We start from the raw sequence: 20,858 nt of genomic DNA, 5'->3' as shown, positions 1-20,858 counted from the left end.
ATTTTATCTGCCAGGACAGTGGCAGCATCAGTTTTGTACCATGTCCCTTCACCATACAGGTGAAGCAAGAAATAGCTCATCCTTGGCTAGTAAGTGTGCCAACTGCAAACTATCGAATACCAGCAGCTGGGCCACGTGGTTAAGACAAGACTCATTCCTGATCTCATTCCTGATCTCATTTTGCCAGAGCGCTGTTGGGATTACTCAGCAGCCTGTGATCATTAGTCTCACCATGCTTTTCCCTTCTTGTTCCTTGTGCTTGGCTAAGGAAGTGTTTCTGCCCCCCACTGCCCACCCCGGTGTATCTTTTTCCCTTTCCCCATGTAGTGTTGCCTTCCATGCTCCATTCACTGTTTTCCAGGCAAGATTGTTTACAGATTTTTTCTCATTCAGATGAATGGGGGGCATATGCCTTTGCCACGGTGAGAATTTCCTGCTATTTCTGACAGCTGAGCCAAGTCCTGCATCAGAGCAGGAAAAAAACTTGTCTGCTTGCCTGATCAGGGCAGCCCCCGCAGATGTATGTTGCCTGTGCTGCTGGGGTCTGGATAGGGGCAGGGACGGGGACACTCATGCAAGGAGACAGTTTGCACTTTCCCAATGTAGCGGGAGCGAGACAGGCTTGCTATTATGGAGGAATGCACACAATTTTCATTCATGCCTACAAATTGTTTTCTGATAGAGGTGTGGTAGGAAGTCTGTTGTGATGAAATCTCTTCATAGACAGGTTTGGGAAGTGTGAGGGGATTTCAGGGGCAGTAATTAGCATTAGTAAGTAGTAGCTGCTTAATCTCAAATACTGCTTGTTATTGTCAGGTATATCTGGATACTGTTGGTTGTGGTGATGACTGCTGCAGTTAGGTTGCTTGTTGGTCACTCCTAAAATTGGTGTCAAAGTTGTGGAGAGTTTATGGAGAAGACTGTCCTCGTGAAAGAAATGTCCAGTCGCTTCAGAGCCAGATGACTTTCTGTGTTGTGCTCGCGAGTGCAGAGGAGAAGCGACACGAGACATACAAAGCAGGACACTGCAGCTGTGAAGTACAGGGACAGGAGTGAGTGCAGTTTGGAGTTTATTGGCCCCTCAGATGAGATGCTCAGTTCTTGTTGCAACACATCTGTCTAGCAGAAGAGCACTTCCACGTGCAGAGCTTTGCAGAAATAGAGCAAAGCCTCCAAAAACACAGGGCAAAGGACACACTAACCTTCTGCTGCAGTGTGTTCATGAATGCATTGCCTCCTCTTAACTCTGAAGCCCAGTCTAGTCTTGGCTTAAGTAACAAACCCAATATGTTTCATTTGACTTTTTTTTTCTTTCTTTCTTTCTCCCATCGTTGGCAGAGGAAGGAGGTTTCCTACTTCTATTACAGCTGTTACTCAACAGCAGTCCCAAAGAGCCATATGAGAAGCCTTACTGAGCGGAAATGCACGCCCATGCACAGATCCCATGCACTATTTAGGTTCTTAAGCCCTTGATTGGGATTAAAATGATGTACTGAGCCTTGAAACAGCTTTCTGCCTCTGGGTAAACTTCATCCTTTATGCAGTTTTATTTGTTTGTAAACAAGGTTGCAAAAAGTAAATTTTGCTGAGAACAGCAGACCAAGGAAGCCTCATATCTAAGGGATTTCTCTCCTGGTTCAATTCTTTGTGTCCAAGTCTGATACTGCACTCTTGCATCAATTTTTGTGTAAAAAGGGTTAGGAGCCTAGAAGTAGTAGGACTGTACTGCATGTAGCTAGCATGACTCATTTGCTTAGGAAACCCATCTGAAAACAATGTGGTTTATCTCTAAAGCTTTCTACTTTAGAGGATTTAAAAATGGTGGCTCATGAAAAAGTGATTAAACAAGCGTACCTGCCAAAATTCAGTCAAAAATCTCCAGTTAAAGAATCTTGTAAATAAACTGTAGATTTCAAAATCATCAAGGAAGGAAATACAAGTGAATGAAACAGTTTTCTCAAAAATAAAAAATCATTCAGAAAAAGAAGCTTGTAAAATAAATGAAAAGCCAGAACAACTCAAGTCTGTCCTTCAGCCTAAGCACCTAACATCCAGCAGTAGCAGTACTCTGTTTACATTGCTTGGAGTTTGTCCAGGAACAGGATACCGCCCACTAGGAATACGTTGACACTTAAGCTGTTTTTAAAGCTTTCTTGGCACTTGTGTGTTGAAAAAAAAAAAAGTGTATTTTGAGTGTTCTGCCAAATATGCAGATACTAGCTATCGTAATAGTCCTTCCCTCCCGAACTGAGGAGACAACTTGTGCGTGGTTGAGCTTTATTTGTTGGTAAGGTGCTATCCATAGACTTCCCCATGCTAGTTATTCTGCCTGGTGTCCAGGAGAGCATCAGTTGCAACTTCATTTCCCTGTGGAGCCAGCCTCAGCCTGGCTTCGCAGATGGGCACCCTGCTGCCTAGGTACTTGCCATTCCCTTACTCCTACCACTGCAGGGAATGTGAGTGATGTTTATAGTAGAATAGCCAAAATGGAGAGAGGACTCGAATTATCAAGCCTTCAGAGAAGTTATGAGTGCAGGGGGATGTGAAAATGAATGAGGGAAGTTTGATGGAGAAGCGATGCAGAATGATTAAAAAGCAGCTGTACGATATCCTGACAGTGCTGTGTAGTGATGCAATTTCATTCCTTAAAACGGTGCATGTGGTTTCTAGCCTGGTCTAGCAGTATGCCCCTTCCCCTGGGTAAGGCTGCGCTGCTCCCCAAATGGAGCCTTGCTTGTCTGTTTGCAGGGCTAAACAGGTTTCTCCACCCATTGCTTCCAGCTGAAGAAGTGTCTGCGATAGGGGTAAATGTCAATGATCTAGACTGCTTCTCTTTCAGCCCCTGTGAGCAAAAAGACTAATGTTGAAGGGGGCTGATGCTACAGATGTTGCTTCCTCAGATGCTGACTCAAGAGGCTTAGTACCTGAGGTGTAAGATAACATCCCACCACACAGAGTATAAACAAGTTGGAGGCCAGTGAGTACTGATACGCTTACTGGAAAGATTTCTTCCCCACCTTCCTTTTGGGGATTATGTTGGGGATCAACAAGGGGGTCAGATTTTACCAAAGCCCATCTTAGCTTTTCCCTCCCCTCATGATCATAGAATCATAGAATCAATAAGGTTGGAAGGGACCTCTGGAGATCTAGTCCAACATCCCTGCTCAGCAGGGTCACCTAGAGCATGTTAGACAGGGTTGCATCCAGGCAGACCTTGAATATCTCCGGAGGAGGAGACTCCACAACCTCTCTGGGCAACCTGTGCCAGTGCTCCATCACTCTCACAGGGAAGAAATTCCCCCTCATGTCCAGGCGGAACTTCTTGTGCTTCAATTTCTGCCCATTGCCTCTTGTCCTGTCACATGGGACAACTGAAAAGAGTTTGTCACCCCTCCCTTCAGGTACTTATACCCATTGATAAGATCAGTGAACTCTCTCCAAATTTCTGAGAGGCATCATGAAAGGTGGAAAGACAGCATCTGGCTCCACCCCCCCCTCCACCCCTAAATACTCGTTCAATAAAATGAGCCATTGCAATCTGGGAGACTAATGAGTTGAGTGAACAGTAAGTGAAGACAGATGTTGTGCAGACATTGATAAACAATAAAAAATGACTACTGGTAGGTAAAGCAAGTAGTGGTTGTCATGCTGGGGGAAGAGTTAAGAGGGCTGCAAGCTCCCTAAACCCTGTGTACTGCCAAGAGCTTCTGAAAGCTTAAAATTATATATGTATTTTGGACTAGAAATGAAATGACGGGCCAGAAAAGTTTGGAACAGCCTTTTGGCTTGAAAGTGGGTTAATGGGCAACAAGTCAGCAAGGAGTAATTAGCTGTTGCTTAGTCTTCTGCTGTTGTTTTTCACACAGTTTTTCTTTGTGTTTAGCCTTCTTGATCTGTCATTGTTCATAGCGATCCATTTGCAGGATGTGGAGAATCTGTTTGTTTCTGAGCATGTTCTCGAATGCTTTTCCTTTTTCCATAACTTTTAGACAACGTACCCTTTTCAAACCAGAACTGCCTAAACTTTGGCAATTTTGCTTATAGCTTGAAATTTAGGAACAATGCTCCAAAATACCACTTTAAAATGAACTGTTTTCAGAAGCTTTTTGTTTTATACTTTGGAAAGGTCATGTATGCACTGTTGTTTTAAAGTATGAATACCCATCAAACATCTAGGCTTCAGTGTGCCATTTTGGTACAGGCTCAAGTCTGATTATCTGCTTTCATGGTGCCCTTTTGTTTTATTTTTCTCTTTCTCCACGCAGCCGGCTGCCTCGGTCAGCGCTGCCCAGAGGTGCTGGAGCTGCCTCCCGCGCCGCTGGGGCATCCAGCCTCCGCGGCCCCCGAGCCCAGGGGCTCGTCTCTCCTTAGCTCGCGCAAGGGTGATGGCCGTAGAGCTTTCCCCTCTGAAATGGCGTGTGGAGCAGGCGGGATGCAGGCGCTGGCAAAGCGTGCCTGGTTGCTAGCGGGTGCGTTAGGCTTTGAAGCCGTGCTGTAACCCAACCTCTGTTATCAGTTTGACAGATTAAAATGCAGCCTTGGTAAATTAATTGCTCTGAGGCAGAACATCTTGAGAAGCTGGCGTATGGATGACTTTGTGCAAAAATGTGCTTTCCCCATGCCTCTCTCTGTGTTGGCTACCTGCCAGGATAATCCTGGCATGGCTGCAAATCTCTAACATGACTAGAAACACTACAAGGTGCGTAATTAATTTTCAAGATGTGCAGTGCATTCAGGTTGATGCTTTTTGTTCCAATTTATAAACCACTCTCAAGGAAATCTCAGACTCCTTGCATAATTTACTGTAGAGGCTAAGCCAACATCTGTCTATTCTTAGTTTGCTATGAATACATTCAATAAACAGAGAAAGGGAGGACTGGGAAAGGAAACCTTTTTTTTCCACTAAAGTAGTGAACATCCATTTGTTTCAGATACTCTCTTCATTTAATTTGGCAGAGAATCTACTAACTTCTATTGATCACTTTCAGCTCTAGCTATACCATTTAATAATGATATATGAATAATAAACATATAGCTTTCTTAATGTAAGCACACACTGCATAGGAAGGAGTGCCCTTAGCTAAGTGCTAGGGAAGGTTTCCGCAGTGTTTCTGCGGCATCTTTCACAGACACCCAGACAAGCGGTTTCACCAGTCCGCGCCTTGATCGTGTCGGCCTGCAGGAAAGCCTCTGGGCAAGCATGGCCCCGCTCCCATCCTGGCCTTGGTCAGGCCTCGGCCGCGTCGTAGGGGATCGATGGTGTCTTTGCGCCCTTCCCCCGTGCAGAAGGCGTTTGTGTCCCTGGACTGCAACGTGGCCAAATCCGATCAGGGCGACGCGAGGTGCGCTCAGCATCCTTGGCCAGCGATCCCCCCTCTGGGAGGAGAGCGAGCCGATTTCTTGGCGCGGCAGCGAGCGGAGCGGCGGCAGCGCCGCTGCCCGTCCATGCTGCCGGAGACCTCCTCTCCGGGCTCTCGCGTGCCAGAGCCGAAGGACGCGGCCCGGCGGGGCAGCCGGCCTCTCCTCTGCGCGGCGGCCGCGTGGCTCCCGCCAGAGGAAGGATCGCCGTGCGAGCGGGCGGCCCCTGGGCGCGCCGAGCCCGTAGCAGACGGGGTGGGGTGGTGCGGGGTTTGCGCGCCCGCCTTCCATAAGGCTCCGGTGTCTCCCCCGGTGCTGCTCAGAGCCGGAGGGACAGCGTGGCTGCGTTGCTTTTGCAGAAGTAGAAGTTAGCGAGGATGAAGAAGTTCCTCCTGGTTCAGAGCGCGGGAAGGTTTAGCCACGCGGAGCCGAGGGAGCGAGAAGGCGCGTTCGCGGGCTGTCGGTAAAGGGCTGAGGGCGGCAGCTGGGGTTATCTCCGTTTCGCGTGCGAGCTAACCCGCGTGGGCCGCTGCGTGGGCCGCTCTCCTCGGCCCTCCTGAGGAGCGGGAGGGAGGGACCGTCTCCGCTTCCGCGCGCGACGGGCCGGCGTGCCCCGCGGGGGGCTGGCGGCTCCAGCGCCTGCCTTCGGAGAAGCACGGATTCGTTAAGGTGCCCCGTGCGCCCGTGCGGGTCTTAACTCCGCAGCGAGCTTTGAACTCAGTTGAGATGAATTTTAAAAACGAAATCAAACAACGTGCCCTTGCTTCTTTTTGCAGCGATAGACGTCCTCCACCGGCTAGGCCTCGCGGAAGACGTCCGACAGCCCGCGGCGGCGCCCCCGACGCCCCCTCCGCTGCCGCGGGGAGTCCGCCTCGCCGCGCCGGGGGTCGTGCTGAGCAGCGGGGCGCGCGTCGAGTCCCCCGTCGCCCAAGTCGTGCCATCGCGCCTGGGGCTGCGCTTCACCGTGCTGGTCGGGCTGTACTCCTACAGCGTAAACAACGCTTTTCTTTTCAGTATTAGACACAAAAACAGACTGCAGTTCGGCGTGCAGCTGCTGCCGAGGAAGGTCGCGGTGTACACCGGAGGGAAGCAGCCCGTGTACTTCGATTACAGCGTTCACGATGAACGGTGGCACTCGTTTGCCATCGACGTTCGGGACAAGACGGTCTCGATGTCCGCCGAGTGCGGAAGGAGGTACGACAGCAGGGAAGCGCTGTCGGAAGTGCAGCCGTTTGACCCGGATGGTTCCTTCACCCTGGGAAGGATGAACTCGCGCTCTGTCGGCTTCGAAGGAGTTATATGTCAGCTAGATATTATTCCCTCTGCAGCAGCCTCTGCAAACTACTGTAAATACGTGAAACAGCAGTGCCGCCAAGCAGAAACCTATCGATCTCTGCCGGGAGCACCGCCTGCGTCCGATGGGCTGGATACGGTTTTGAGGGAAAACGATGATGAGAAAAACCCGTCTGAAGGTAAAAGGAAAGAAGAGTCAAACGCTCCTGCGAGGATCGCGGCTGCTCAGACTCGCTCTCTAGCAGGACGCCGGGAGGCCGGGGAGGCCGGGCCCCCGTCGCTGGCGGCGGGGCCTGAAGCGGAGCTCCGGGAGGGCGTCAGTCCGCCCCCGCAGCAGCAGGAGCCGAGCGAAGGCGCGGGCGTCGCGGGAGACGACGCGGGGCCCTGTCCGGGTGCCGCGGGCCGTGCCGCGGGCGGGAGGAGCGAGCCTTCTCCGGCCTCCCCTGCGCAGCCGAGCGGGAGCGCGGGGCAGGGCCGAGCGAAGCAGCGTTTAGCTGAACCGACTGGAAAGCAGCAAGTCGTCAACGCAAGCCGGTGTAGCGCCGCCGCTGACCTGTCGCTGCGCGCTCGGCTCGCTCCCTGGGAGGAAGGTGCCTTTGATGCTCGTGAGACTTATCGCGCAGAAAGCAGTTTTGAAATTGATATTGCTAATTATGCTTATGACTATGAAGATCTTTCCAAAATGTTTGAAATGGGAAATATCAGAGGTCCAAAGGGCGATGCTGGACCTCCTGTAAGTTATCTTTATTCCTTTTACTATAATGCAGCAACGTACATTTAACAGAGGCTTTGAAATAAACCCTGCACAGCGTGCCAGGGTTGTGACTACAGCTTCTCCCGACTGTACTGTGCCAATCTTTGTCTGCCTGAAGTGTGTCTCTTTCCAGCATGTAATTCTGGTATAAGTGTTGTGTATTTTTGTTATTTACTGGCAGTGTTCAGAGGCGTTCAGTTCTGGAGAAGTGGTGGGTGAGCCAAACTTGCGCTTTTTTTTTTTTTTTTTTTAATTTGAAATGCAGCCAGATGTTTTTAACTGCTAATTATAGAGACTGCTCACTTAATAAAATTACAGGATAAATTTATACAGTACAGAAGTAGAGACTGATCCATGCAAAGAACGAACGGACTGTTGGGAAGCGTGACGTAATTTTCTCAGCTGAGCAATGCTCTTAAATTTTATAGTTGTGGAAGAGGCCCGAGTGTAGACTCTAGACCAGGAAAACCATTCTTAACCCAGGTTTGCAGGGTTATGCATGTAAAATGATGCATGCAAAACATATTAGTTAGTGTCAGTTCTTCGGTTACTGGGGTAAGAGATTCCTGAAAAAATTGCAAATGCACAGTAGCGCTTCTAATAGAAGCTGATTTGTCCTTCTCTGTGTGCGCAAGCATCAGAAATTTTCTAATACATAAAAATGAAGTTACAGGCAGGAGAGAACAGCAGTTCCTGATTAGCCTGAGAAACATGATAAGCTTGTTTGAGTTTTTGAGTTTTTGATTAAAATTTGTAAACCATAGCATGGAGTAGATAATTCCACTTGCTCTTTTTTTGTGTGTATGTTATTGCTGGAAAGTAATTTGATACGTGTCAGGTAGCTCCTAATACATGTTTGAAAGTGTACATAAATTTATCTCATATTCTGTCAGCACTGAAATATTTTTTTCTTAAGGCTAGTCATCAGCAACTGAAAACCTATTTAAAAGTTCAGTTTCTACTTTAAACAAGATCCAGATGCTAAGGCATTGAAAATGTGTTTAAAAAATAACTCAAGTTAATCCAGGAGTGCTTTTGCTTAATCTTTTCTGAATGTGATACCAATCTTTTTTTTTTCCATTCTTTTTTTCCTGTCCTCCATGATAGTATGTATATGGGCTTATCACTTAGTACTTTGCTGTCATCAAGATGTTGTTAATTTTCATTTTTAACGCTTAGATTATTGAATATTTGCTAATGGAAAGTTTTGATTTGTAGCAGACAATTTAAAAATCGTACGTCTTGCTTTCAGTCAGTTACAACCGAGAAAACGAAACCCGTTCCCTTTCACAGGGCACGGAAATGGCTGCTGGCAGTGCCGTTATTATTATGTTTCGAAGAAACTCTTGGCAAAAACCTGATTGTGCTGGGCACGGGCGTTATACGTGCGGTGTCAGAGCTGATGCCGAGAGTTCAAAACACACAGGAACTTACAGGAGAAAAAGGCGAAGAAAGCGGTAATGCAGGCGGGGGACGCGGGAGCTGGTCTCCCCCAGGACGGCGGCCGCGGCACCCCTTGCGTAGGCATGGGCCTGTGGGAGGGAATGTGTTGTGTTTTTGCTGCATCAGGATTTGAAAACTTGCCCGAGGTCGTTGAAGAGGTTGGTGGCAGAGCCGGGGGGCTGGCTGAGACCTTCCTGGGCACTAGCTCAGCTGAAAGGGCTGGTGGCACCCGCTGAGCCCCAGCGAAGCTAACGCTTTGCATTGCCAAAGAAGAGGTGCATGCCAAAGAGAGAAAAGGTCTCTATTTGGCCTTTTCCTACTAGATTTTGGTAAAGAATTTGTCCGGTGGAGTTGGTGCAGTGCAGTGTGCGCTGCTGGCGTCGCGCTCAGCGTGAGGGGGGTGTTCTGGGTTTGCTTTCAGTTTTGTACATCGTGGGGCGAGGGCTGATAGTGCAGAGTTCGTCTGCACGGCTGTAACGTTTTAATACGTGAATACCCACAAAGTCTCATCAGTGGGGAGCCTAAGAAAGCAACTGTGAGCAACTTGCAAAGTTCCCTTGCAGCAAAAAATCCCGATGAGGCATGAAAAAGCCTTTTTTTCCCCCCCTTTTTCTTTCTTTCTTTCTCCTCTTTCTTTCATTTTGTTGTGGTTGGTTTGAACCTTATTTCTGTGTTGAATCTTGAAAGAATGTTCTTTCTATGCGAGTTGACAGGCAATAACTAGCTTTTGTGGTTCTCAAACTCCTCAGCTTCGTTTTAGCTTTTAATCATCTTGCAGCACTGATTCTTGCCGTGTGTAATTAGGCCCCGTGTGTTGCATGATCCCACAGCTGTGGAATTTGCCCGGCGCTACTGTGTGAGGCTCCAGAATTCAGCCTTTTCTTTAGGGATAGCATGTGGAAAAAGCACCTATTTCTTCAAAATTACTATACCTGGTGAAAATTCTAGCAGTTACGAGGACTGAAATCCCCTTCCAAACGTAAAGCAAGTTCGAAGTAGAACAGCCCAGTCTTCTCAAATTGAACCCTAACTAGAGGCAAAGCTGCTCTGTTTGTCTGATGAGCTACGTTTTTGTATTGCAGAGGATGATGCTGTATAAACGTAGAAGAAAAATTACCTGTTGTGTATTTTAAAACTGTTTATTTTTTAAGATGATAGTCTTTATTGCACAACCCTAAAACTGGCTGCCATAACGTGATATATAGCCCCACATTGACAGAAGGAGGGTTAGTAAGAGCTGCATTAGGGTACTTGCTGGCAGGTGACTGCCTCTCTGAGCCCGTCTGTGCAAGATTTGGCTTTCCCTGAAAAATGAGTTTAGTCTGTTGGAAAAATCTTTGTGGATCATGAGGCCATTCGGTCAGGAGGAGAAGCAGTAGAAAATCGAGACGTGGAGTCCCTTAGGGCGTCTAGTCCATGAGGACAAATTGTCTGGAGATAGGGCCGGGAGGAGTTAGAAACACCGGCCCGGCACTGAGGAGAAGGTGGCCGAGTCTTGCAGGAGTTCCTGTTACCGCAGCAAGAGCAGGTGAGAACTCCTCAGACAGGAAAGGAGTTTAAAGACTCTCAATGTGGTGCTAAAGCCCAGCAATATCAGCAAGGAATTGTCATCGAGGATTTCACTTGTAGCTTATTTCTGAGAGGGGTGAAGTTGCTTGCAGAGACTCTCCCTAGCCACAGGTGACTTATCAGGCAGTTAATCACTTCCATGCACTTTAACTCTGCAAACAACCCTCACATTTCCCTGCTCAGGCTGAGAAATTTTTATCTCAATATCTGCCAGCTCGGATAAAAATTTAACAAAAAGAGTCATCTCTGTTCTTAAACATTTTTTTAATTTACCCGAAACAGATACAGTTTGCCCTTCATCTGCCAAGAAAACCTGGAAAGCTTTAATCCATAACCTAAAGCTATGTATATTCCTCTGATGTTGATGATATTGCTTTGGCTGTTGTAGACATTCTAGTTAGAGAAGGGAGACATGGACAGAGAGAGAGAGAGATTTATCATACAAAAGTGACTACTTGCTCTAGGACATTTGGAAAGAAAAGCTTTTTTTGTTTGTTTTAATCATTTCAAATTAAATGCAAATGAAGTAAAAGGGGAAAAGCAGCTGGACTTACATGTTGGATAGTTTGCTAGTTGCTGATTGATAAACTGGATAAAGTATGCTTAAAAAGATGGAAAAAGCATGCTGGGAGCATGCAAAAATCTTGAGTGACAGCATCAGAACTGCAGATGGTTAAAACTGACAGGTTGAAATTTAGTGCAATAGTGCACAAATCAAAAGTACAAATAGAAGTTGGGGGAGTGAGCAGGTAGGTAGGTAGGTGGTCAGAGAGGTGCTGGAGTGATGTTACAGCACACTGCAGAATGCATCCATCTCCTTGCTGTGATGCTCGGTACATTGATGAGAGTACAGTGTCAGAGCCGGACAGCTTTTCTATGGGTCTGGGTATGCTGAGGCTGCGGTTCGGATTTTGGCTGTTGTGCTTTAAGAAAAACTTAGGCAAACTGGAGGGATTCCAGGAGGCTGCGGTAACAGTGGTAGTTTTAGAAAATATGACTCTGAGCATAGGCAGTCTATTCAGTAATGAAGATGAGGGACAAACATGGTAGTTTTGCAAGGAGTAAGTTAATATTGAAGACAGTTGTTCTGCAAGTTTGTAGAAAGGCAAGACATAGTAGGAAATTTTAGGTAGGCCATAAGAGGAAGGTGGCTCACCACAGTGATATTTATGTTGTAGAGCTAGCAGTAGTAGTAGTGGAATTTCCTTTGGTGGAGTTTTGTTTTGCTGAGATCTGGAGCCTGATGCTTCTGGAGGTTACTTCCCCAGCTGTATGTCAGGTACTCTGTGATTACACGCTGGAAGGGTAATAGGGTAATGTGTTTTCTTTTGCTAAAGAACCGCCTGCCTGAAGTACTTGATAGATTAATATTAAACTTACCTGTCTCTTTAATTTCTTCCTTTTAAAAGGTGGTTGTGGTGGATTTGATTACTGCTTTTAGAGAGAGAAACTTCACAGTTGCTTTGCAAGAGGAGCTTCAGTGACCATCATTTGGGTACTGAGCAGCTCAGGATCAGCATCTGCAGTGAGCACAGCAGTTCCAGCTGCTGAACGCAGAACTGACTGTTGCACTTCTGAAACCCGGGCGCTCGTGTTAGGGAAATTAAATGTTTCCTATCACCTTTGGTGGTGCAGGTTTAAAACGTGTGCATCCATAAAACTAGAAAATGTCTGTGAAAGTTCATCAGTGCATTCATTGCCTTTCAGGTGGTTCCCAATGAGAATTACTGGAAGTGTAGTATCTACTTTTATGTTTCAGGATCAAGCCATGGTTATTTGGAACTTGAGCATCTGCCCTTACCGGCTCAATGAAACGTTCACAATTCTTAAAGACAGTACTTCTTTTAAAGAAACTATGTACAGCCTGTTTTGAGTAAATTGATCATATTGAAGCAACAAATTTAAAATTTGCATCTGCAGTATTTACATATAGTTGTTGTTTTTGTTGATGGTTAAAATGTCAAATGCCAAAAATATGATAACACTTTTAATTGCTTAAAGATTGCTTAATCTCTGTTTACAATAGTTGAAGGAAAAGCTATTCAAACAAATGACTAATTCTTGGTTTAAGAGAGATCAGATTGACTCACTCTCTGCAGCTGATCTCTGTGACTTACAGGGGATGCCTGAGGGGTGTCTCTGTACCACACGTGTAAGGAGTTTCCCAGCTAGTGTAAAAACAGTCAGGCTGCCTGGAAGTTGTAGTTGCTTTCGCATTTTGGAGAAATATATGGAGTAGGAAAACTTCTTGCAGTTAGTTGAAAAAGCATTTCCGTGAAAACTTCCTTGTGCTGTACTAAGTTTGCTCTCCTCTGAGGGTTGCTCGAGTTGCAAGGAGTTGTCCAGGCTGGAGGTTAAGAGTGAAGTAATGTGGTTAAGGGGAATCGTTGTTAATAGTTTTATTAAAGTACCTGTTTTGTTGGTGTTAAGTGCTGATGGTGTTTCCTTGAAACACGTTACTCTTATAGCAAGTGAACATTATGAAAAGGAGCTAACTGCAGTTCTTTGCTTGTTACCTTTCCTTTCTCAGAATGGAAAAATCAAGTAATAGGTTAATCGGGATGCCCTTCGCAGCGTAGAATGAGGTCAGTAAGGCAATTCCATGGCATGTTTTCGAAGCAGTAGTGTTGTTAGACAACTTCTGTGGGCTTGTCCACATTCACAGATAGGGCGATAGTGTTTTTGTATAAAAAGTGATCTTTTTACTAGAGAAAAATGTAAGATAAAGACTGAAAGAGAATCCAATTCTAGAGAGAGCATAAAAACAACTTTCTCAAACTATTTGAGAGACTTTTATCTACAACAGTTCACCTTGTTGTAAAACACTTTGGGAAAGCATTTTTCATCTCTGGCTACAGACTTCAAGAATCTCTTCTTGCTACCTTTAGGGGTTGCTGACTGTTGGTTTGGTTGTGAGGATGGACTGTGTCATCCCGCCACATGGGGGGGGGGGTCCTTTATTAAATTTAGTTCTTTTGGTGTTTTTAGATCAGAGAAATAATTATTAATTAACGCAGTTACAAAGTGTTTATTTGCAAAGGAAGCAGGTGCTATTTTAAAAAAAGCTCTATAGGCAAAAATATTCAAGCTGTTATTCAATAAATCTTCAATGAAGTTCAGGGATGTAAATAAACACATGTTAAAATTTCTATTAGGAAAAAGGTGATTTGGGCTATTTAGTATCTTTTTAAGGAAATACAAAGGATGTCTGAATTAGGGATAGAGAAGAACTTTGTGGCACAACTTGCAAAAGAACGTACATTTTCTTTTAATGAAGTGAAGTCATTGCAGAAGTATTACCTTCAATGTAATATCCCCAGGATAATTTTCCAAACAAACTGCATCTCTTAATTTAAAATTTGAGAGGGTAGATTGGAAAGCTTCAGCAGGAGCAGGGTGGGAGCTCTCCATGCCTTTTTTTTTTTTTTTTTTTGGGGGGGGGGGTAGACAGATGGGCTCCTGATGTGAATGCCGGATCAAGAGCTTTTCTATATCTGCTGAATTGTTGTTACTAGATAGGAAATATACATTGAAATCTTTTTACTGTATAAAAAAATGAGGTTGCTAGTGAGTACTTATACAATCAGGGTGAACAGGCAACCTCTATAGCTGAAGGTAGGATATGTTACAGTCCTGAGTAACAAGTGCTAGTCTTTAGATCAAACTGGAACAGATTTGTATCCTCTAAATTACACAGGGAGAGAAATAATATGGTGTATGCATGACTTAATACACGATGTGTACATATACAGATATTCCCAACTATGAACAGGCACTTGCCCTACAATTAGGATAAAACTTGGACTAAGCAGGATCCAGCATCCTGTGGGCTTTGTTCCGTTGTAGTGATTACTTTGCAATGGAAAACTCTCTTTACTGCTTAGTATTTCAAAGGCAGATGCAGGGTAAGACCGCAGCTGAAAGAGCTGTCTTCCTGCACTGTCATGGTCCACCCCATAGCTCTCTTCAAACAGCTGTGATGGTGATGACAGTACCTTCAGGGAAAAAGCTATTAGTATAACTCATAAAATGTCTTCTAGACTAAGTCTTCGTTTTCACTTTGGGGGCAACTGGAGCTCTTTCAGGCAAGCAGTCTGGGGATGGGAGTGCTCAGCATTTCAGAGAGTCAAGGCTTCTGCTCTTAATGGCCTAGTGATTACAGGTGAAATGGCAGGGAGAAAATATAAAGGATGTTTACTGCGTAGCTTATACAGTTATCTCATGCTTTAAGCAAGTTTTACCAAGAGCTGCATAATTATCAGCCCAGCAAAAACATATTATCCAGGAAAGTCCACATGAGTTGCAGGGACTCGCTCCAGAAACAGATGTTTTCTAATGCTGATGGTTCTGCTGCAGTCAGTGAGGTTCCAGATGTCAGCTGGACACTTCTTAATGCAGCTTTCCTTTTCCAATGACAAACCCACTCTGTTTTCTTAAACAATGTAATTAATAGAGCTATGGCTATGTGGAAATGTCAGCGTGGCTCTAACAGACTTTCTTTGAGTGAGCAGAGAGGGGTCTTCACAGAGTCTAAAATACTGAAATGCTGCCCTGTCCTTGACCATGGGAGACTAGTATAATTTTGTCCAGTAAAAAGCATTAGACTACAAAGATTATTACAATTATTTGGAGGAGAAAATATTTTTTCTCCTTCTCATAAGAACGATTTTTTCCCCAGTATTGTCCAAAGGTGTCTGTATTCTGGCCGAATAGGTAATTGGCCTGACGTTGCGTAAAGTCCCTAATTAGCACTGTCATCTTTGCCAGTGATGTTATCTTTCCTTGGAAAAAACAGTATCACTTCTCTAAACTTTCAGGTTTTTAGAAACAGAGCCGTCATCTTACTACAACTCTAAGGGGTGTTAGAGATTTTTCTCTCTCTCTGTCTCTACCTCCACGTCTCTTTTCTGCAAAGCCTGTTTGTTCACCATTTTAGCCACCATAGTTGCTCTTCTAATCTCCCTGTTATTCCTGCTGGCTTTTATTACTTGATGATGAGCAGTGCAATATTCAACGTATTTTGCCTAGTGCCTCAGCTGAGAGTTTGCGGTATTTGCAGAGCAGAGGGGAGTACGGGGAAGCCTGGATGAAGGAGCATGCTGAGTCCTTCCCTGCGAACACTGGCTGATTCCCTTCGTGAGGTTTGACTTTCTTGACGCTCACCTTCCCTAGCAGAGCGGAGGTTTTGCTTCTGTTACAGCTGGGACTTGCTGTGCTGGCATTTGGGTGGAAGCCGAGCTCACCCTTCAGAATAGCCAGAGTGCAGCCCACGCTTAAACTCCAGTGTGGTGGATGGAATATAATATAAGTTAGTGCAGACTTGAGTTTATCACTCTCGCTGTTATTTGACTGGGATGATGTAGAGCCTGTGGTTTTGAAAGTGAGCAATGACCATGCAACAGAAAAGGAAAGTTTTTATGATCAAAACAGCTAGATATCTGGAGGGTGGTATGCTATCTAATATTCTTACAATGACTAATAATCTAATGTTTGCAAAGGCTACATCTGGATGTATGCTACCGTATATAGCAGTGCATTCATTAAAAAAAAAATGCATTTCTTTAGAGAGAGGATATTCATTATATACCAATGAAATTAAGGATGAGCATGTTACTAGCTTTTTATCAGAAATTCATAATTAGGAAACTAAACTACCATTTGTTTATGTTTATTATGTTTTTTTCTACTTCATGTCTGTCTTTTTGATGAGGTGGTATCTCAATTTTTATAGTTACTTCTCTGAATTTTTCTAAAATGTGCATTTGACATACCAGCATACTCATAAAAGGGCTGAACTATTCTCTATTCTGTGCTTTGAAATACACTACACTTGCTTGTTTCTAGTCCTTGAACTGAGCTCTTCTTCCCATAATACAAATATACTTAAGCAAAAGTTACTAACTAAATTGCTGGCTCCATTTCCTCATTAAAATATTTTCTGAGTATTAACCTGGCTGCAAATCAGAGATTTAAAACACATATGCTTGTAGTTTGGGAATGGGTTTTCAAGTTGAGAAAGTTTGCATAAAAAGTCATCAGCTGATCTGATTTAAACTTGTGGAACTATCCTTATATTGGTGTTAGCCTCAACTGTTTGGATTTTGTATCACCAGGGTCCCCCAGGTCCTCCAGGTTTACCTGGTCCATCAGGAAAGAGAGGTCCTCGGGTGAGTAAAGCAGTTGCATTCTTTGTGTAGCTCTAGGCACATCACTGATAATCAAACTGGAGTCTGCATCGTTTTGTTTTTCTCAACTGTATTCATATGCTTGTTGATTATGAAAGTTTATGATCCTTAAATTTTGGCAGATAGCTGCTCACCTTGCCTTACTTTAACCTTTCTTTTTCTGTAAGCATTCAGCACAGCTAATTCTGCCTGGGTGTGTGCACAGGGTACTGTTACATTTGCACCTAGCTTTTGCTGTCTATAATACTAATTTTTAGTTTTTGCATGCTGCTCGCATCTGCTGCTCGGCAAACTGCGGTTACGTTTGTTTGCTTTTGGAATGAGAGGGAGTGAGCAATGCCTGCCTCAGCCACAGACAGTGGAATTAGCCGCTGCTGGACGGGGAGGAAAAATCCCCAATAATTGGCGTTAGCCTCTTGTATTGCAGTAGCTCGATAAAAGGAGTGATGCCTGCCTGCGCAGCGTGCTTGAGGAAGGAGATGCTATAGCAAACACTTGTAGCTTTGCTTTGTGTGAGCACACGTACGTGCTTGTGGCTGGATGAGCCCAGGTGTGAGCAGAGGCAGGGACCTTGCCCCATGGCAGGACCCGTGTCCCGGCCACCGCAGGCACCTGAGGAGCTGGCATCGCTGCAAGGGCTAATCGACGTGGTGAGGGAGAGCGACTCCTCTCCGAGAGATCTGCGTTTGCACAGCTGTATGTCTAAAAATACGTGGGAGTCTGTGTTGGGGGTGTGGGGGGCAGTGAGAGCGCGGAGGAGGGTTTACTTAGTGGAAGATTTGGAGGCAAGGGAGCTGGGGATGACATGGTGGCTGTGGCTGAGCACGCTCATCTAGCCAAATGGCTAATGGGAGGGAAGAGAGGAGTTTATATGAAGGCTCAGCAGATGCGTGGGAGTTTAAAGTCAGCCTTTGAAGGAATATTCAAACAGGCTGTTGCTCAAGAGCATGTTGAAACCAATCCTGCATGTCCTGCGCTTTGCTGGCTTTCAAAATCTGGAGTGGCTGGGTAGGAAAGTGCCCGGGTCAGAGGGGCAGGATATTGCACGGGTGGTTTAGAGCAGTTGGAGGTAAGGGGGGTGGCTGAGAAACATTTGGAAGTATAGAAATGAAGACATGATTCCTTCAAATCCGTATCTTCCTGACTTAATTTCCTGGGCCCTTCTTTTGAATCATCTTCCTATATCGAAGCTGTATTCAATTGCTTCAGCTCTGTGTGCTGCTGAACCGCAAAAATCTGTTCCTGCATCAAGGACAGGACCCCCCACACCAAGGAAATCCTCATAAACGGGTTCTTATCTTCGCTTTAGGTGAGGCTGCCCACGTGTTGCTGCCAAGTTCCCCTCCACAGCTGTTAGCCGGCTGTTAGTCTGTCACATCCGCCTTCTGCCACACGAGCTGCCCTTTGGGATCCTGAAATGCGTTTCGCGAGGTCAGAGGGAAGCGGCAGAGCCGCGTTGCCCCCCGGGCCCCTTGCCTCCTACCTGACCCTGACGCAGCCTGGGTGCTTGGGGTGCTGTACTGATGCCTCAGTAATGATTACAGGTTTCCTTTAAAAGCTGATTTTTGCAATTCGGGGGATCTCTTCCTGTTTTGATTACTTTTATTTTTGGACCAAATTTGTCCGGTGTTCAGTCAGCAATGAGATCAAATTCCCCTGATGCTTCCCGTGCAGCCCCGATGCTTTCGCCCCTCTGCCTTGCAGCGCTTCTTCATTTATGCCCTTGCCTCTCCAGCCTCTGGAGCCCCGTTGGCACTGTAGCTACATTGGCACTTTCTGTTTGTTTCTGCTCTCCTAAATTCCTGAGAGAGTCTCCAAAGTTGCCTGTGTGCAAGCTAATCGCTCAAACAGCATGTGGGATAAGCATTTCTATGGAGTTATGTCAACATTATCGTTAGTGAGAGGAAGCACTTAAAAGGTGTAGCTTTCAGGGTTACTGCGAGGTATAATCGGTAAATCCAGTCATATGGTGGAAAAATAAACACTGAGTTTATCCATTCTAAAACCACAGAATTTGAGAGACTTGAAACAGATTCTTATTGTTTTGATGTTTGAATTAAATGTTTTTGGTAAAATTTCCCAAATATCTGTTAAATTACTTGGGAAGGAATAAAAATTGAGATTTTTAAAGGAAAGTGCTTAGCTTCATTTTTAATTTCTAGGAAGTGCATGTTTTATTTTCATTTTAGAATCCTTAGAAAGTCTCAACTGATGGTTCTACAAGCAAAAATGATGCTGTAAAATGGTTCTCCGCAAATTGTTCACAGTTCTTCAGTGGAATACCAAATAATCTCACTTTGTTTTTGTGTTTTTTTTTGTTTTTTTAATAGGGTATTCCAGGACCACATGGTAATCCAGGTTTGCCAGGATTGCCAGGTCCAAAGGTGAGTTAATTTATCCACGCTGAACATGTGAACTTCTTAATCACTTTTTGGAAGCCATAGAACTGTTTCCTGTAATAGAAGCAACTGGCCTTCATTGGTTTACAAATGGAGATTGTAACTATAAACAAATTTAAATGAAATATAACCAATCAAAGCGAACTCAAGATCAAAACAAAATAGCTGGAAAAAAATGCCTATGTACAGACTGATGACCTGGAAACTTTTATCCGTGAACATAGTCTGTGCTTCCCAAAAGAGTTCCTGTAAATCAACGCAGGCTCTTTGATAAACTGGTATTTGAATGAGAATAAACATTCAATTGCTGTCACATTTTGCCTTGATTAAAAACAAAACAAACAAAAAAAGACGACCGAGTCATTCTCTGTAAATTCTTCTTTCTTTAGCCAGTGCCTGACCTTTCATATATAAATGTGCCAATATTTCAGGCATTATCACTTGATTTATAGAATGCAAAAATTTTCAGTAGATTTATGGATGTGATAGTATTTTTTTTCCTTAGGTTTTAACTAGATCAGGGAGCTCAAATAAAACCCTTCAAACTTGTATAATGTAGGCCATTTAAATGGATTTGACAGATCTGTGCAGTTGCAAAATGCCTTCAACTCATATTTAGTTTGAACAATTTGATAGATGTGTTAGGAAAAAACAAAAGCAACCGTAATTTGTTTTAGTGCAGTTCCTTATGGCAGGAATCTGACCTGCCGTGACAGGTGTTAAAAACTGCTCGAGGTCACAAAAAGACATGTAATAAAGCTTGTGATGGTAGCCGCTGTAAAGTAACGTGGCGTTGTATTTCTTATGTCTCCTTTTATGAGAAGACCTAAAGTCAGAGACTTGTAATTAACAATACTTATGAAGGCTGCATAATGAAGAGTACATTGCTAGGAAAATAACTGCAATCAGTTAATCCTTAGATATGTTTCATAATGTATTTTCTTCCTCTGTTGGATCATAATTCTGATCAGTTCTTTAACTGGTTTCATGCTTTTAAGAATAGGAGAAAATTGTGTGTGTGTGTATTTATATATACATACACACATATCTCTAAATATGTATATGAGATTCTGTTAGGCTGTAAGTTGCTCTTGCAATTTAAATATGTTTTAAAAGTTTTAATTAAATAGAAATGAGCCAGGTGCTCACCAAGGATTAAGTATGAACAACAAGTTGACCTGCACTGATTGTGTAAGCTGAAATGGAAAAACTTTTGTTTAATCTTGAAATATAGTAGACAAGTCATAACAGTTTTCTGGCAGTAGCTTAACATATAATTTTATTCTGCCTTTGATGTACATGCATTTTTCTCTGCTATGTTGAGGCATCCGTTATGCACTTGCTTTTGAAGCATGGAACAACATTAATTAATATAGTTTTAGTTTTCTGGGTTTCCACTGATCGCTTCCAACTGTGAGCTGGATTCTGCCCCGAGTGTGCGTTAGCAATTCCAGTTGATAGCTGAGGGTCCTCAACATTTAACTCCTGATAAACAGTTGACATGTTTTAAAGTCATTTAAAACTATGCATGAGGTTTCTCTGTATTCCTGATTTTCTGAAAAAAAGATTTTTTTCAAGAAAATCTAGTTTGTGGATTCTGGCTCTGTTCTAACTGCATCGTAATGTTAAATAGATTAAATACTAAGTGCTTTATTTTACCTTCACATTTTGATCCGTGGTCATGTGTTGTCCACTCGCTATTGAAAGCCACGTATGATAAGGGCTGCTTGTTTATAAGTTAAAAGTAACATTGAATTAATTACGCTCATTGGCAAAAGGGAGGAAGGGAAAGGCTCTGTAGAAAAGGTATCAGAAGTTATTTTCCAAGGCATCCTTAAAAGAGCATGACAGGCTTTG

At 44.3% G+C, this 20,858-nt stretch overlaps 1 protein-coding gene across 1 annotated transcript in view; it reads left to right on the top strand.

Moving 5' to 3' along the window:
* COL24A1 (collagen type XXIV alpha 1 chain) overlaps positions 1–20,858 on the top strand; it is a 146,641-nt gene that overhangs the window by 8,707 nt on the left and 117,076 nt on the right. Inside the window, exons 3-5 of the mRNA XM_062581626.1 lie at positions 6,135–7,384; positions 16,531–16,584; positions 18,933–18,986. Coding sequence (XP_062437610.1) covers positions 6,135–7,384; positions 16,531–16,584; positions 18,933–18,986 — 1,358 coding nt within the window. The remainder of the gene's footprint in view (positions 1–6,134; positions 7,385–16,530; positions 16,585–18,932; positions 18,987–20,858) is intronic.

This window comes from Rhea pennata, chromosome 8, assembly GCF_028389875.1.
Source record: "Rhea pennata isolate bPtePen1 chromosome 8, bPtePen1.pri, whole genome shotgun sequence".
Taxonomy (NCBI): domain Eukaryota; kingdom Metazoa; phylum Chordata; class Aves; order Rheiformes; family Rheidae; genus Rhea; species Rhea pennata.
Note: the sequence above shows the minus strand (reverse complement) of the source record. Positions and strands in the feature narration are given on the sequence as shown.